General features: G+C 36.7%; 1 protein-coding gene across 3 annotated transcripts in view; it reads right to left on the bottom strand.

The window, feature by feature from the left end:
- LOC139121063 (semaphorin-3D-like) overlaps positions 1-18,411 on the bottom strand; it is a 138,179-nt gene that overhangs the window by 42,540 nt on the left and 77,228 nt on the right. For 2 of the 3 annotated variants that reach the window (XM_070685683.1, XM_070685682.1), the window contains 4 exons: positions 12,687-12,867; positions 12,209-12,285; positions 10,899-11,080; positions 9,523-9,548 (listed from right to left, as the gene is read on the bottom strand). In XM_070685683.1, coding sequence (XP_070541784.1) covers positions 9,523-9,548; positions 10,899-11,080; positions 12,209-12,285; positions 12,687-12,867 — 466 coding nt within the window. Of the gene's footprint in view, positions 1-9,522; positions 9,549-10,876; positions 11,081-12,208; positions 12,286-12,686; positions 12,868-18,411 lie in introns of all 3 variants that reach the window. The other variant, XR_011549216.1, reaches the window with a different exon arrangement.

Raw genomic sequence — 18,411 nt, forward strand, 5'->3', positions numbered from 1 at the left:
TAAATTTTACTTAAAATGAGAAAAATAACCAAAAAATTCAGCAAAAATACAAAATTTGCGATATCTTCACAATATTCATAAAACTGATTTTGATCAACCTGAGGAACCTGTATACCAAATATCAAAGCTATCAGATAAGTAGTTTTTGAAAAAAAAAAATTTTGACCAAAAATTCAGAAAATTGCCCCAAAATTACAAATATGAAAATTTCAATTCAATTTGTATAAACTTGACTGAGGTCATCCTGAGGAACATGTATACCAACTTTCAAAGCAATCAGATGAGTGGTTTCAGAAAAAACATTTTTTGACTAAAAACTGAAAAAATTACCCCAAAAATAGAAACATGCAAATTTCATCCCAAATTTTAAGACCTAATTTAAAATACCTAAAGGAACCTGCACACCAAGTTTCAACCCAATCTAACCAACGGTTTCAGAGTTTTAGCAATTTGCAGTGTTTTTTCTTTTTTCCCCTCATTTTCATATTTTTGACACTGACAAGTTCATTTGAACAAATTCACATCTCCATCCCTAGGTGCACCTGTACACCAAATACTAAGACAGTAGGTGCTGCGGTTTAGGTGTTTTTGATGTGGACGGACATACATACATACATACATACATACATACATACATACATACATACATACATGCAAATCAGATGCAAATGAACTGATTCAGCTTATATGATAACCTCACATTGGTGTACCAAATGTATATGTGAGCTAAAAATTCATCAAATATGCAATTAGCTATTAATTGACATGTCTTTGCACAAAGTTACTGCTCTGGTATATAAGTTTCTGTAAGAAGTTTCATCAAATTTGAGTCAGTATTTACAGGAATTATGAAAATTCATAAAATTTGCATATTAGCAATTAATTGACACAATACTCACAAATGCCTTTGTGTGCTATTTGAGCTCTGTGTGACCAAGGGTGTACAAAGTTCAGTCTCTTAAGAAACTCTTTTTTTCAAAAATCATTAATTATGCAAGTTATCACTAATTATTCATGCCACACCCAAAACAATGGAAGTGCACATGCCATATTGCATTATACTTGTACAAAGTTGCAAAGGAATTGGCTCATGAATGTCTGAGATATCTCTGCAGATGGATGGACAGATGCACGCAGGCTTGCACTGAGGGAGCACAAACCCCTCTGGACTTTGTCCTGGGAACTAATGACGCTGTACTGTTGTTCCTTTTTGTGTGAAATATTGGGAGGGGTGAACTCAAAATTTTGGACAAAATTCAGTTTTTGCACTATGGTATCCTAGTTTGGATTCACATCAACTTGTTCTTGGCATTAAACATTTATGTAATCCTATGTGATCCTTGTGTGTTGTGCCCTTACAAGGACAAAATGAAGGAAACGTTGTTCCTTCTGCTACCATAGCTTTTTGTTACGGCATGAATACTTTGTTGGTGATTAAAATTTTTTTGCTTCACTGATGCAATTTGTTATCGAATGAATCTATATCTTTTGAAACACAATGCACATGACACTAAAAACGGCAACAGAAAATGTGTATAGGACTATTAATTATTCTTGTGTATAGGACTATTTATTTTAAAGACATGGCAGCATGAATTACGTAAATGACACTCCTTTAAGACTTACACTGCAACAGCTATTATACCTACAAAGTTAAAAATCTGAGTCTGGCGGGCAAGAAATTGAAAATAACTTGGTTGACATTATCTTGAGATATTAAAGGGAGAGGTGTGTAATTGGAACTCAGTCTGTTCAAAGGTCATACGAGACCCATACAACCAATGTCAATACTGAATCAAATGTTATGTTGGGGATCAGATGATCACAACATTTTTTCTGATTTCATACTGGTTTTGTTTGTGAATGGAACATTTGCCAATAGCAATGCATGTAGTGTTACGTGCAGAGAAAACGAACAAAAGGGTGAACTCAGCAGTTAACGTTTAAACAAAATTATTACGAAAATAAAACTAATTGCTAAGTCAGGGATAGAGTACAAGCTTTAAAAGTGTACAGACTACTTATCTCAGCTGGGACGGCAAAGCTCCAGTCTCAGAGTTGTAACAGTCAGTTGGATGAATGAACAGTCCTTGCAGGCTTGAAGATGCATAAAGTCCACAGTATAAATCCAGCGTTGGCAGTGAAGGTCTTGAAAAGTCTTGAGAATGACTACTGCTGGAGTTTAGTAACACACAAGAGACACGATCCCAAAAGTCTAACTGGAAGCTGTGCACGTCCCTTTTATAAAGGCATGTAAGAACAATCTAGAACTTTTATTGACATGCTAATTACTGTTCTAAAATTATCTCCCTTACACAACTAATCAACTTTCCAGAACATTCCAAACATGACTAATTGAATTCAAGGTTGTGAGGTCATCAAGGGCAGTGACCTTGGGAATGTTCTAGACTAATTGAACTCAGGTCATGATGAGTGTGGGGTAAATGACCTACATAACACACCCCCTCTTCAAAAAAGAAAATTTTCAAAGAAAAATCTTTCTTTTACAAATGTAATCTTGAAAAGGATTTAAGTACTCAAAATTTTTTTTTAAAGTAAAATTTCTTGAAAGTGAACAACAATAAAATTTCTTGAAAGTGAACAACAATAAACTCTAAATACGAGAGAGACAGTCTGCAATTAAATTGTCTCTGCCTTTGATATGTCTAATATCAAGATTAAACTCCTGTAACATTAAACTCCATCTTAGCAATCTCTGATTTTTGCCTTTAAATTTCTGCAGAAAAACAAGAGGGTTGTGATCAATATAAACCACTATTGGCTGATTTGAAGAAGTAACATAAACTTCAAAATGCTGTAAAGCTAATATCAAAGATAAACACTCTTTTTCAATTGTAGAGTAGTTTCTCTGGGATCTGTTAAATTTGTGTGAAAAATAGCAAACAGGATGATCTACACCATGACTATCCTCTTGCAATAAAACAGCACCAGCAGCCGTATCACTAGCATCCACAGCTAATTTGAATGGCAAAGTGAAATCTGGTGCAGACAACACTGGAGCACTTTGCAGTATGGCTTTAAGTGTATCAAATGCCTGTTGGCATTGCTCTGACCAAACAAACTTTACTTTCTTTTTAAGTAAGTTAGTCAAAGGCTCAGTAATTGTGGAGAAATTTGGACAGAATTTTCTGTAGTAACCAGCCATACCGAGAAAGCGCATCAGTTGTCGTTTGCAGTTTGGTATGGGAAAACTTGAAATGGCACTGATTTTGGCATCAACAGGTTTTACCTCACCCTGTCCTACAGTATGTCCGAGGTAAGTTACCTAGCCCAACCAAACTCAGATTTGGCAAGGTTGACAGTCAACATTGCTTTGCTCAGTCTCTCAAAGAACTTCCGCATGAGCTTGATGTGTTCCTCCCAGGTGTCACTATACAGGACGACGTCGTCAATGTAAGCTGCACATCCGTCTAGCCCGGATATGACGTCGTTGATCATCCGTTGGAACGTTGCTGGAGAGTTCTTCATTCCGAATGGCATCACCTTGTACTGGAACAATCGTCTGGTGTAACAAAGGCGGATTTTCACGAGCACGATCCGTCAGAGGGACTTGCCAAAATCCCTTCAGTAGGTCAAATTTCGTCACATACTTGGCTTTTCCCACTCGGTCGATGCAGTCATCAATCCTCGGGATTGGGAAAGTGTCTGTCTTTGTTAAAGTGTTGACCTTCCTAAAGTCCGTGCACATACGATAACTGTGATCTGATTTGGGAACAAGTATGCACGGCGAACTCCAGTTACTTTTACTGGGTTCAATAAAGTCATTGTCTAGCAGGTATTTGACTTCTTCTGGAGATATTTCGCTTTTGTTGGATTCAGTCTGTATGGATGTTGTTTTACAGGCTTACTGTCCCCAACATCAACGTCGTGATAGATGACGTTCGTCCTCGTTGGAACATCTTGAAACAGGTGTTTATATTCGTGAAGCAGTTCTTTCACCTGTTGTTGTTGTTCTGGCTGGAGGTGTGCCAACTTTGTAGACTCCAGCTTCTCCAGGATTTCTAAGTTCTGAAGATTGACCGAGCCCAGCTTTGAGTCTAGAGTATTTTCACTCAAGTCAGTTTCAGTATCACTATCTTCATAATGGCCAGAACTGACTGTACTGACTGGCTGAGTTATAGTAGGATTATCCCTAACCAAATATGGCTTAAGCATATTTATGTGACATAGCTGTTTTTGTTTTCGCCTGTCAGGTGTTATTACAGGTGATGTAATTTAAATCACTCAATTTCTTATCAATTAGGTATGGCCCAAAGTAACGAGCATGGAGTGGTTTGCCAGGAATTGAAGTAGCACAAGAACTTTTGACCTGGTTCAAACTTCCGTTTGAGGTGCTTTTATCATATCTGGTTTTCATTGACTGCTGAGATGACTTAAGATTTTCTCTGGCTAATTCACATGCTTTAGAGAGTTTTGTACGAAAATCTGACACATATTGCAAAATATTCAGACAATCATCGTCGTCAGACAGGAATTTCTCTTTAACGAGCTTAAGTGGGCCACGGACTGTATGTCCAAATACAAGCTCAAATGGGCTAAAACAAGAGACTCTTGAATTGACTCTCTAACAGCAAAGAGCAGAAAATGAATTCCTTCATCCCACTGCTTCTCTGTGTCAAAACAGTAGGTCCTAATCATGTTTTTCAAAGTTTGATGAAATCGCTCAAGAGCACCCTGACTTTCTGGATGATAGGCGGATGACCTATACTGTTTAATGCCTAGCTGATCCATTACTTGTTGAAAAATACCAGACATAAAGTTGGAGCCTTGATCGGACTGGACACATTTAGGGAGGCCAAATAAAGTGAAAAATTTGACTAAAGCTCTCACTATAGTCTTTGTCTTTATATTTCTCAGTGGTATGGCTTCGGGAACCGAGTTGATGTACACATTATTGTCAGCATGTACTCATTTCCTGATCTTGTTTTGGTAGGGGCCCAACACAGTCTATTAGTATCCTACTAAATGGTTCTTGAAATGCAGGAATTGGCTTTAAAGGGGCCTTTGGAATGGTCTGATTTGGTTTCCTACCATTTGACATGTGTGACAAGTTTACAGAAATGTGTTACATCCTGCCTGAGATTAGGCCAATAAAAGTGACTGAGAATTTTATGATAAGTTTTCCTGACTCCCAAATGACCAGCCCAGGGCGTTTCATGGGCCAGGCGCAATATTTCAGCACGATAGGACTTTGGAACCACAATTTGATGTTTTATAGCCCAATCGTCATCAACCAAGACGTCTGGAGGTCTCCATTTACGCATGAGAATACCAGACTTTGTATAATAGGAAACAGAGCTATCTGAAGTTTTACCTTCATCATCTACCCTGTCAAACAAAGACAAAATATCCGGGTCTTTGTGTTGTTCTGCAATGAGATTTGATCTAGAAAATGTCTGACTTTGGTCAGCAGAAGTTTTATTGGAAGTTTCAAATCCACGAGGGATAACGGAATGATCCGTGTCAAACACCTGACTGAGAAAGGTGTCATTTAAGTCAACATCTGTGACATTATTTTTGAGAGTATTTTGATTCTCAGAAGTTTTCTTGGACATGGCTCGAGTAATGGCACATGAAGGGAAAAGGCCGGGAATGTCTTCCTCTATTGGCTCTGGATTTTGATCTAAACTAGGATTATCAGTCACAAGTGGATTAGTAATGACCTTGTCCCCAGCAAGGTCGTTTCCAAGAAGAAGGTGAATCCCTTCAAAAGGCAAAAAAGGCCTAATACCTAAAGTCACAGGTCCAGAAACAAAGTCCGAAGACAAATAGACATTATGGAGAGGAACAGGAATGTAGTCATTACAATCTACCCCCTAATAAGAACTTTAGAACCTGAAAATGACTTTTCAGAAAACGGCAGGGTATCTGCCAACAAAAGAGACTGGGAAGCCCCGGTATCTCTTAAAATTTTGACAGGGGTAGCGGAAGAGAAATCACTAGAAAGTGATATAAAACCATCATGAATAAATGGTTCGAAAATACCCATAATGCTATCTTGAGAAGAATTGACCTTGACCTCATTAATTGGGGATAAGAGGGGTTTAACCTCAGAAAATGTGTTGCACACATTATTAGACTCTAATTGAGTTGATGAAGAAATAAAGCCGGTGGGCTTAGATCCACTTTGACTACTTTGACCTTCACGTTTTCTTTTCAATTTGAAACACTCTGACATTAAATGGCCGCCTTTCTTACAATAATTACAAGAAAGTGTACCAAACTGTTTGTCAGAAGGAGATTGAGACTTGGGATCTGATGATGTGGGAGTGTTACTTGAACTGTGTGAACTGCTGTCATTTGATTTCCTACTCTCCTTTGAGAAATTCTTGGATGAAAAGGAGGAGTTAAATTTACCTGCATTGTTTCTGTATGAAAAGGACTGGGATGGTTTGCTGAGAAATGAAGATTTGTGGGTCAATGAATAATCATCGGCCAAACGTGCAGCAACCTCTAATGTATCTGCCTTTTGTTCATTGATAAACGTCTTGATATCACTCCGGATGCACCTTTTAAATTCCTCAATCAAAACAAGCTGTCGTAATTTGTCATAATTCTGACTGACCTTTTCAGAAGAGCACCAACGGTCAAACAGTTGTTCTTTTGTTCGAGCAAATTCAACATAAGTTTGATCCTTCACCTTCTCACAATCCCTAAATTTCTGACGGTAAGCTTCAGGCACCAACTCATAGCCCTTGAGAATTAATTCCTTCACAGAATCATAATCTGAAGCCTGCTCTACTGACAACTGAATGTAAATTTCTCTGGCTTTACCCACCAAAGCACTCTGCAAAAGCATAGACCAGGACTCCTTAGGCCAATCCAGACTCTGAGCAATTTTCTCAAAATGAAGGAAATATTATCAACATCCTTTTCTTGGAAAGGGGGAACTAACCTGAAATGCTTAGTGATGTCAAAATTGTCTGAAGGGAAGAATTTTCCTGACTTTCTAAGCTCTAAACGTCTCATTTCTAACTGCAGTCGGTGTTCTGCTAATTCTCTTTCCTTTCTTTTTCCTCTCTTTCTTTCTCCCTTTGTCTTTCTTCCATTTGCAATTCTTTTTCTTTCATTTCCAATTCCCTCTCTTTCTGTCTTTCTTCCATTTTTAATCTTTCCTGCCTATCTTTCTCTCTCTGTCTTTCTTCCATTGTAATTCTTTCTCTCTCATTTGTAATTCTAGTTTCTTGATCTCCAAATTTGTCTGCATTTCTAATTCTAATTTTCTGAGTTCAGAGGTAGACTCGGGCTCATAATCTTTTAAGGCAGACTCCTCAAATGGCCTGATTTAACTAAATGTTTTGCAATCTTGAACTGTATTTCTCGCTTGCGCATAGATCGTTTAACTTCTACCTTAAGGAAATTGGCCAGTGTTATGAGGTCGTCTTTCTGAGGGAATCAAATGTGTCTGATCAAGGTCATCCATTTCCTCTGGTTTAAATTCCGCCATGATTAAATTTCACTGAGTTCACAGTATATAGTAGTTTTTGCAGAGGCTGGCAAAATGTTGTCAAACGGCTCAAAATATTCGTCTCCCGGACGAGCCCCCAATTTTGTTACGTGCAGAGAAAACGAACAAAAGGGTGAACTCAGCAGTTAACGTTTAAACAAAATTTATTACGAAAATAAAACTAATTGCTAAGTCAGGGATAGAGTACAAGCTTTAAAAGTGTACAGACTACTTATCTCAGCTGGGACGGCAAAGCTCCAGTCTCAGAGTTGTAACAGTCAGTTGGATGAATGAACAGTCCTTGCAGGCTTGAAGATGCATAAAGTCCACAGTATAAATCCAGCGTTGGCAGTGAAGGTCTTGAAAAGTCTTGAGAATGACTACTGCTGGAGTTTAGTAACACACAAGAGACACGATCCCAAAAGTCTAACTGGAAGCTGTGCACGTCCCTTTTATAAAGGCATATAAGAACAATCTAGAACTTTTATTGACATGCTAATTACTGTTCTAAAATTATCTCCCTTACACAACTAATCAACTTTCCAGAACATTCCAAACATGACTAATTGAATTCAAGGTTGTGAGGTCATCAAGGGCAGTGACCTTGGGAATGTTCTAGACTAATTGAACTCAGGTCATGATGAGTGTGGGGTAAATGACCTACATAACAGTAGTAACTAGAATGAAGGTAGATAAGACATCACTTGATTGCTCCTACCGGTATTTTGACACTGGCAGTGTGCCTGACAACAAATTTCGAAACTAGTGAACTGCTGTTTACAGTCAAACTTTCTACAAACATAAATAGATCCCAAATTGGATGCATTTATCCAAATATGGACACTTGCCCAATGGTGTAATATTGAGAAAAAATGCAGGGATGTGCGGGCATTGTTCCCATAGCCTTACACAGGCATGTGAATCTAGGTAAATGATAATACACAATACAATAGGCCAACAAAATGTGTGTAGAACTACGCCTAGCCTGCACACTTGGTGAGATACGAGTTTTTCCATACTTAAAATAAAGTTAATTCACCACCATTCCATGTCAATTGTGTTCAATTATTACTCATGTATTGCTGTATTCCATGCTGCACTAGAAAAAATAAAACCTAGATTTTTACAAGCTGAAATTCAAATTTGAGCAAAATAAAGTAATCCCCGTGTCTTTATTTACATACAGGTAATCTCTGATATTTGTTTCCCATTTCACACATTCATTCTTCATTTCACATTCAAGGGATACTTCTGATGACAAATTCATTGCAATATTTGCAAACAAAGTGATCAAAATCGTAATTGAAACCGCATGTGATAAACTGGTATTTTTCATCAGGCCATATGCAAATGAGATTATATATATGCAAATTAAAGTAAACATGGTCTTCAAGGGGAACTTCATTCTGTTTGTAAATATCTTGGACTGAAATTGCTGATTTCAATGTTTTGACAGTTTATATTGAGCATTAATTCTGTGAAAACCTTTAGTGTGCTCCCTTTTTACTTACATTACAATTAACCTATTGTACTTTAACAACAAGTTTTCGTGTTAAACAAAATGTTTAAATATGTGATGTGCATACTGTCCCTGTGTGTTGTTCTCTAACCCTTACAGAAGGTGCGTATGAGCACTAAGCCATGAGCAGATGCTGATCTCTATAGAAAATTTATATATGAATGAATGTACATTAGCTCAGCCAGTCATACACCTCATAAATAGAACGTTGGATCACAGGAATTTTATCATATCATATCCATGGACTTTGATCTACTTTTTAATAAATTTATGGAACATATGTAATAATAGCAGAACCCTATGGCCTTGCATAGCATTGCGAGTGATACCAAAGTTATCTTAACTTGTGATGCGGCACATTCTACTGTACTTTTCACTTGCTTCACTCGTGAAAAGTAATGCCACAGGATATGCTACATCACTCATTACAATAATATATAAAAATGCTGCGTGAGGCCATCGGGTTCTGTCATTATATTACCCAAAGAAGTATAAGTGAACATAGAGAAATTGTATGTATGCAAAGAAAACTTACCTTCTGAGCAGCTATATTCACTTGAACTGAAATCAAAGAATAAATGTTAGATCACAAACAAACACTTTAAATTGTTATGGGTTTTCTACACAATGTTTTGCTTTCATAAAATGTTATCAATTTTTAAGCTTACTTTATTTAAAATAAAAGTAAACCTATCTACTGAAAACAACTTTCAGAGCATTACAAAATATCCTTCAGCCTATGTCAGTGATATATCCACTACATTTCAAAGGATGGACAATTTCAAAAAATTTAAATTATTTTCATATTTTGGAATTGGCATTTTTGAATGCCAGTAAAATTACAATAATAACAGCTTTGAGTAAAAAGATAGGTCAACATGCTCACTTTTGTACAAAATGACTCTTGAAAATCACCACTTTTCATGAAAATCACTGAAAATTGATATACATGCAGTAAATGAAATGTTCACATTGTCATCATACAATAACACAACATTAAAACTTTGAACAGTAAAGATCTTAATCAAATTGTAAAAAATATGTGAATAAATAGAAAAATATTTTATAACCAAATTTACTATTATTACAACCAAAATTTTAGAAATTTAAAGTTTTATTTCATGGAATAATGCAATCTTATAGTACTGTCAATTTTGTCAAACTTTCACAAAGTCTTGATACTGTCTTGTACGTTTTCAAAAACAATTTATTTGGATAGTTCAAAGTGCTCAATTTTTCATTATTTGGCAAAATGCATCCAGGAATTCACAAATTGCATACTCTTTCATGATTGTCATTGAGGTGCTTTCTGTGGGTATAGCTGACCCAGCCAGATTTGGATTAACTCAAGTCAGCTCAGAATAACGGATCCAAAAGTAAATATCCATTAATGAACTTATTAATGACAAAAAGATGACTCAACAGAAAAAAGTTTGAATGAATCTTGGAACTTGACTCATGATTTAAAGCTCTACAAATGGCTGATGACATCTCTACAACCACAGTGACTATGGAATGTTTAAATACGCATTGTAAAACAACAGATGCATCAGACATCTGCATGCAGTACTGTCGAATACATGTTAAACTTTGTTTTTTCAGTGAGTATATCCTTAACTGTGATCAAAAAAGCAAAATTATTACCCTCTTCATCAGTGTTCATACATCTCCCTTTAGTTGACCAGTCAGAGTGGTAAACATGCATAAAATTCAACCCATGTACATCATAGTAAAGGAGTGTTGGGTTATAATAACTCAAGGTGTATATTATAAAGAAAGGTCAATTTATCATTGGTTTTTATCATCTATATTCACTGTGTATGCATAATGTATTTGGCCCAAATTGCTATAATGATGTTGTATGTCAATTGCAGGCCATTTCAATGCACTAATATGCACTTTCATTCTTACCTGGTGTCAAACTCACAACTATCTCCATCCCAGGCACAGTGTGGATCTTCAGCACCATTACACTCACTGCATGTAGTGTATCTGTGACACTGATACATGGGTACTTGGACCACTTTGTCATCAAAGCCGATGTATAGAGATTTCTCCTCGTCTGACTTTGTCATGACCATCACTGGTGAACCCTAAAATAAACATTAATATCAGACATCAATGAGAACTCTCATACTGTGCATCTCCAAATATGATATTTCTACTTGTTTACTCATTTTTAAATGTTTGTGCACAAGTGAAACATATTCAACATCAGGACTGGACCAGTATGTTTGTGACATGAAAGGTTAATGTGAAATGGACAAATGTAATTTCTGTAATTATAATGATATCAAGCATAACATTCAGAGTTCGCAAAATCAAGAGTGAAAAAATAAAATCTATAAATTCAGTAGATCTGTTTTCCTAATGTGTATTCAACTGAAGATGGGAAATTTGAATATAGTAACTGAAAGCACTGCAGCGACAAAACTAACACAGGTTTTGTATTAGGAGACAATTATACATTGATTCAGCAATAAACCACATCCAGTGATGGCTGTAATGTATGTCCAATGATTTTGCTGAGTTTACAGCATAGTTTCAAGAGTAATAGCCAATGCATGCATAGGGGTTAGTGCAGACAAAGTGGTATAACCTGTTCCTGGGATGGTAATTGCTATCACAGTATTTGATACTGGATGCTTGAATTCATGCAGTTTGTATACTTTAAGAGCCCAGAACTGTCAATATTTACAGCTGATCAGTCTAGTGATGTCTATGCAATATTGCAGGCCATGTTAAGATGGACAAAACTCTCCATATCCAATGTTAATATATTTTTATTGTTATTACGGTATTTAATTTATTAATGAATTTATGAGATGAATCAATGGTTCCCTTCCAACAAGCCCTTCTACAAGTTCATTGATCCACTATTACATTGTAGAAAAAGTGGTAATTCATGTTCTTGAGAACTTGCACAGCTGTTCTACCTGTGGTATAGGGCAGACATAGCAATAGATGATGTCTTTTTACACCTCAACTTAACAGGATTACTGTACCGTATCTGCAATATTAATACGAGTGTCTGATGTGAGTGATTACACATTTTTACAAACACCATGGAAAGAATGAAGCTTGAAAAAGGGAATGCTTTTTTAAAAGCTTTCAGGTGAGGATGGGATTGGCAAATGCTAGATAGGTTTCATAACACACACTAGTCAAAGTTTAATGATGGATTTCATAGTTTTTATTGTCAGTCTGTTGAGTTAACTTACCTCCTCAGACACCTGAACTTCCTCAAGCACAAATGGGTTGCCATCATTGTAGTCTACTTTCATTACAGTTCCTCTATCTGGAAAACAAAACATGAAGCAAGAGAGACACACTGATATGCATAATAAAATTGTTTTAGCACAGGATAAAGACCACAAGTCTTGCTACTTTCTGGTTTTGCTTCAAGTGATAGTACCTCCTATCAATGTCCTTACTCACTTGGCAATTTATGCATCTTGTGATTGGGGAAAATTATTATACAGACAGTGATACAGAAACAGCACTATACTTTGTCAACATGTGTTGGTACATGGTAGGATGTTAGGAAAGGCATTTAATGTCACCAAATAGTGGCATTCTCAGAGGGAGCTGACTGACACATTGAAATGCAAATAACACCAGCCACAATATGAAAGTGTAAATCCAGTGGGAAGAGGGTTGGCCAAAATAAGATTGTTATACAAGTACATAGGTACACACCTGTGCCAATGAACAAAATGGTTTTTCCTCCAACAATCGTACTGACTATCTGTGTAAATCGGACTCCAGTGTAGGAGGTCAGGAGAGGTGACCCCTCAGAGGGAATTAGCTCTGCCATCAAAGGATGCTGCTTCAATGCATTGAGGACATCATCAGTTAAACTGGTGCTGTCATCGACACACTGCAGAAAAGTGAAATTGATATGATGGTTAATTTTCCATGTAAAGTCTAACAGTATTATTTCTTGATAATTATCTTACTTTCTATGTTATTTTATGATGAACAGTAAAATGTACTGACAGACAAGTGTAAGCACAATACACCATTTCTTAAGCAGGTTTGAGAATAGGGCTTAATTGTTCTCGGAATATTTCTGGTAACCTTTAGTTCCCTTTGATTAAGGGAATGGTAGAAAATTGATGCTTTGCTGCGTATGTGCAAAGTTATACCTGGGGCTTATAACGGTGTTATAAAACCTGGCACAACATTGCTCATTTGCACATCAACCATACTATACACAAGCCTTATATAGGACCTATGTAGGATTCCCACAAGGATCTTATACGGTAGGAGTCCTCTATGATCTGTTGAATTCTTAAATGATTCCTTTAGGTCCTATGTAGGGTTCGTTGTGAGAACTTGATAGGAGTCCTAAGGTACTTGTATGCTGGATTCCTACAAAAGATTATATAGAGTTCCCAGAAGAAACTAATACTATTCCTGTACAACCTACCGTATATGAAAGAGCGCCCTAATGACCTTATACATGTAATTCCGTATACCGGTACTTGCAATCTTGTCTGTCACATAGGAAAATGTTCAAAAATACTAGGTTGTTATAGGGTTTTATCTTAAAGGAATGCCATATTGAGTTTTTTGTAAGTGTTGGCTATCGTAAGGACAACACGACAACACAAAGCCTATGGAACACTTAACACAAATTCCTAAAGGTCAATGCATGCCTTATATGATGCCTTACATGATTCCTGTTGGGAAAACATGTTATTAGGGAATCTCATAGCAGTCCAATATAGATTTTTGTAAGTGTTATAATCTTGAGCTATGTTTTATGCATTGAAGTACTGGTATTCTCTACATAGAGTGTGCTCTCTTTTATTAAAGGATGAACAGCTGAAAAATTTAACAAGTTTTTCACTATGTTATTGTGTGCCCACTTAAAAATGCAAGTTTACACATATACAGTCTAAACTGATGTTAATATTTGAATACGGCGAACATGCACAGATTTTTTACAGCAATGCTTAAAACGTGTTATGATCTGTCACTTTGCATTAAACCAACAAAATTAAAAGATGAAATATCTAACTTGGTTTTCCTGTGGTAATTACTGGAAATGATGGCTTTTTATGAACACCAGAGCAAATCAAACTAAGTGTTCTCGCACTACTCGACAGACCAACTGCCCAAAATATCAAGTTTTTATGCTAAAAAAATGGGCCAAAGTCCCTAAAGCTACTAGAGACATGGATACAAAATTAAGTATTTCTTGACTGTATGAAATTATCTCACTAAGGTCATCCTAGGGACCTGTAAACCAAATATTAAAGCTGTCTGACTAGCGGTTTTGAAAACAAGCGACCAAACAGTTGACAGAGCTCTGCTGTGTTATGTAGAGAATAACTTTTTGTGACACATGTATTGATGAAGAAGATGGATATCTTTGATAGCTCATTAAAGGATTGCCCGACCAAAAATGGCAAAATTAGCTGCAAAAGTACAAAATTGAGGATTCATCATCATTTCAATATCTTACATTATGATAAAGCCTAGGAACCTGTATACCAAATATCAAAGCTATCAGATGAGTAACTTTTGAGAAACAAATTTTTTGACCAAAAATGGCAAAAATTCACCCAAAAATACAAAAATTGAAGATTTCATCAAATTTCAATATGTCACACTAAGACAACCTCTAGGAACCTGTTTACCAAATATCAAAGGCATCAGACAAGTAGTTTTTGAGTTTTTGACCAAATATGGCAAAAATTGCACCAAAATACAAAATTGCAGATTTCATCATATATTCAATATATCATATTAATTCATCTGTAGGAACCTGTATACCAAATATCAAAGCTGTCAGACGAGCGGTTTTGATGAAATAAAATTTTGACCAAAAATGACATAAAAATTCCTTAAAAAATACAGGTTTGCATATTTCATCACAATTTGAACAAGTCATTGACAATGACATAGTCCCCACTTGTAATAGGAGTATTAGTCTTGATAGGGCAGGGAAATGTGGTCATTAAGAAGTATCACAGGAGTGTATATGTTCAAATCTATGGACACATAGGTCTATGTCATTGTTCCCAATTTGCAACAAGAGGCATGTCTAAGTTATGGTTCTAAATCGGGAAAAAAGATCAGCCCTCTAGCTGTATCGCCAGCCAAGAAAATCATATGGGCATATAAATGAGGTACAAGATGTGACATCTTAAGGTCTATTATTCTATCAAAATTAAAGCGTATAGAACTTGTGGTTACTGAGTTATGCATATATACGCTTAATCAAGGTCAAAGGTCATCAAGGTCACGTGACATTTTGAAAAAAAAATTGTAATGCTAATTAATTCATATATGCCAAAATTCAGACCTCTAGCTCTATTGGCTTGCCCACAATTATAAATGTGCATAATTAATAGAGGTATAGCATGTGCTGTCATAAGGTCTCCCATCCTACTGAATATATAGGACATAGCACTTGTGGTTACTTATTTATTGAAATAATCGTGTATTTTAGGTAAAAGGTTATCAAGGTCACATGACATTTTGTCAAAAAATTTCTATCCTATAGTCTATCCCTATATACCAATCATACATCTAGCTCTATTGGCTCGCTCAAAATTAGATATGCACATAATTAATGAGGTACAATATGTGGCGTCATAAGGTGTCCCATCATACCATATATGAAGGGTGTAGCACTTGTGGTTACTGAGTTATGCACAAATATGTATATTTGAGGTCAAAGGTCACCGAGGTCACGTGACATTTTGTCAAAAAAATTGTACTGCTAAGTTATCCATATTTACCAAAAATCAGACCTCCAGCTCTATTGGCTCGCTCAAAATTAGATATGCACATAATTAATGAGGTACAATATGTGGCGTCATAAGGTGTCCCATCATACCAAATATGAAGGGTGTAGCACTTGTGGTTACTGAGCTATGGACAAATATGTATATTTGAGGTCAAAGGTCACCGAGGTCACGTGACATTTTGTCAAAAAAATTGTACTGCTAAGTTATCCATATATACCAAAAATCAGACCTCTAGCTCTATTGGCTTGCTCAAAATTAGATATGCACATAATTAATGAGGTACAATATCTGGTGTCATAGGGTGTCCCATCATATCATATATGAAAGGTTTATGACGTGTGTTTACCGAGTTATGGACAAATATGTATATTTGAGGTCAAAGGTCACCAAGGTCACGTGACATTTTGTCAAAGTGTCTGAGATATCTGCGTGAACGGATGGACTCATGGATGGACTCACGGACGGACATGACCCAATCCTACAAGCCCCCTGGACTTTATCTGCGGGGACTAAAAACTGTGTCACTGCATCCTTTTTGCAATATGAATACGATGAGAAACTAAATTTTTATTTTTTTGGCCTTATACATGGGAGTCTATGGACTGCCTTATACATGGAGTCTATGGACTGCCTTATACATGAGAGTCTATGGACTTCCTTATACATGGGAGTCTGTGGACTGCCTTATACATGGGAGTCTATGGACTTCCTTATACATGGGAGTCTATGGACTGCCTTATACATGGGAGTCTATGGACTTCCTTATACATGGGAGTCTATGGACTGCCTTATACATGGGAGTCTATGGACTGCCTTATACATGGGAGTCTATGGACTGCCTTATACATGGGAGTCTATGGAGGTGAAAACTAAAAAGTCCTCTAACACGGCCAAATTTGATCGCATTGTGAAACAAATCGATGTGCATCTGTATGAGGTAGGGTACTATCCTTGTACCAAGTTTGAACGAAATCGCTCCAGGCATCTCTGAGATATCTGCGTGAACGGACGGACGCACGGACGCACGCACGCACGCACGGACGCACGCACGGACATGACCAAACCTATAAGTCCCCCCGGACGGTGTCCGTGGGGACTAACAAATCTAAGTTGGGTTATCCCTAGGGACCTGTATACCAAATAACAAAGCTGCCTGACCAGCGGTTATGAAGAAGATTTTTTACCAAAAACGCCTTTTTTGGCGCTAATTTGCATATTTTCAACAATATCAAAAAAATTAAAAAAAAAACAGTTTCTCAAAATCATATTTTTCATCTACACAACAAATATCAAATCAGTAATTACTGTGGTTCTCAAGATATTTGAGTGGACGGACGCCTTACAAACGGACATACATACATACATACATACATACATACAGACTGACTGACGCTTGACGCCGGTTGGATACCCATCCCAATACCTTCTATAGACTATAGTCTATAGTTGCTTAAAATTGAGGGCAGAGACGAAACTTTCAGTAGGGATCGATTTTACCCTTATGATGAATCGCATTCTGGATTTTTTAATCTTTGTGCAATGGTCAGTTTAAAAATTAGTTTGACTCCTGCCTACGAGCGGCATAAAGTACCCTTTGACCCTGAAAAGACATTGTTCTTTGACCTCCTTGAAGAGTAGGTCACTGCTCTGTGTGGCTTTCTGGAGTCCTCACTGTAAAAACACCTGTGGTGCAAATTCTGTGCATCAAATAATACTGAAAATTAATTGTTAATTGTGATATGCAGCAACGGAATATTCTTTGATCTGGTTTACAATTTTAGTTACTAAATTTTATATACCTGTATATTGTAAATTAAGCCTCAGTTTTTGAAGGACAAACGTCTGAAACCAGCCCATTTAATTGCCTCAATTTTTTACACTTCAAACCCTATGCTTTTTGATGTATTTCTTTATTCATTTTTTTAATTTTTAATTTCGATCACTCACTTGGATAGACTCAAAGATTCCGTAGGGTGCGGGCGCTCTGGCGCACAAGCGCACTGCGACATACGACCCTTTACCACGACTGAAGGCACACTGTTGAAATCCTGTTCTCCAACAAAATTTTGTTGGAACCAATCGTATTACAGAAACGAGGTAAAGGGTCATAGGTCGCAGTGCTCTGGAGCGCCCGCACACGAAGGAATCTTTCAGTCTATCACTCGGAATGCTTTTACAAGAATTTGAAAACATAGGGCCAAAGTCCCTGAAGCTACTATAGACATGGATACAAAATTCCTGACCGTAGGTCATCCTAGGGACTTGTAAACCAAATATTAAAGCTGTCTGACCGGCGGTTTTGAAAAAACAAGCGACTCAACAGTCGACAGAGCTCTGCTGTGTTATGTGACACATGTATTTAAGAAGGTGGATATCTTTGATAGCTCATTTCAGGATGGCCTGACCAAAAATGGAAAAAAAATTCCGTAAAAATACAGATTTGCATATTTCATCACAATTGTATCAAATCTAAGTTGGGTTATCCCTAGGGACCTATACCAAATAACAAAGCTGTCTGACCAGTGGTTATGAAGAGAAGATTTTTTTATCAAAAACGCCTTTTTTGGCACTAATTTGCATATTTTCAACAATATCAAAAAATTAATAAAAATATATTTTATCCACACAACAAATATCAAATCAGTAAGTACTGCAGTTTT

The sequence above is a fragment of the Ptychodera flava genome, chromosome 21 (genome assembly GCF_041260155.1).
Source record: "Ptychodera flava strain L36383 chromosome 21, AS_Pfla_20210202, whole genome shotgun sequence".
In the NCBI taxonomy this organism is placed as follows: Eukaryota; Metazoa; Hemichordata; class Enteropneusta; family Ptychoderidae; genus Ptychodera; species Ptychodera flava.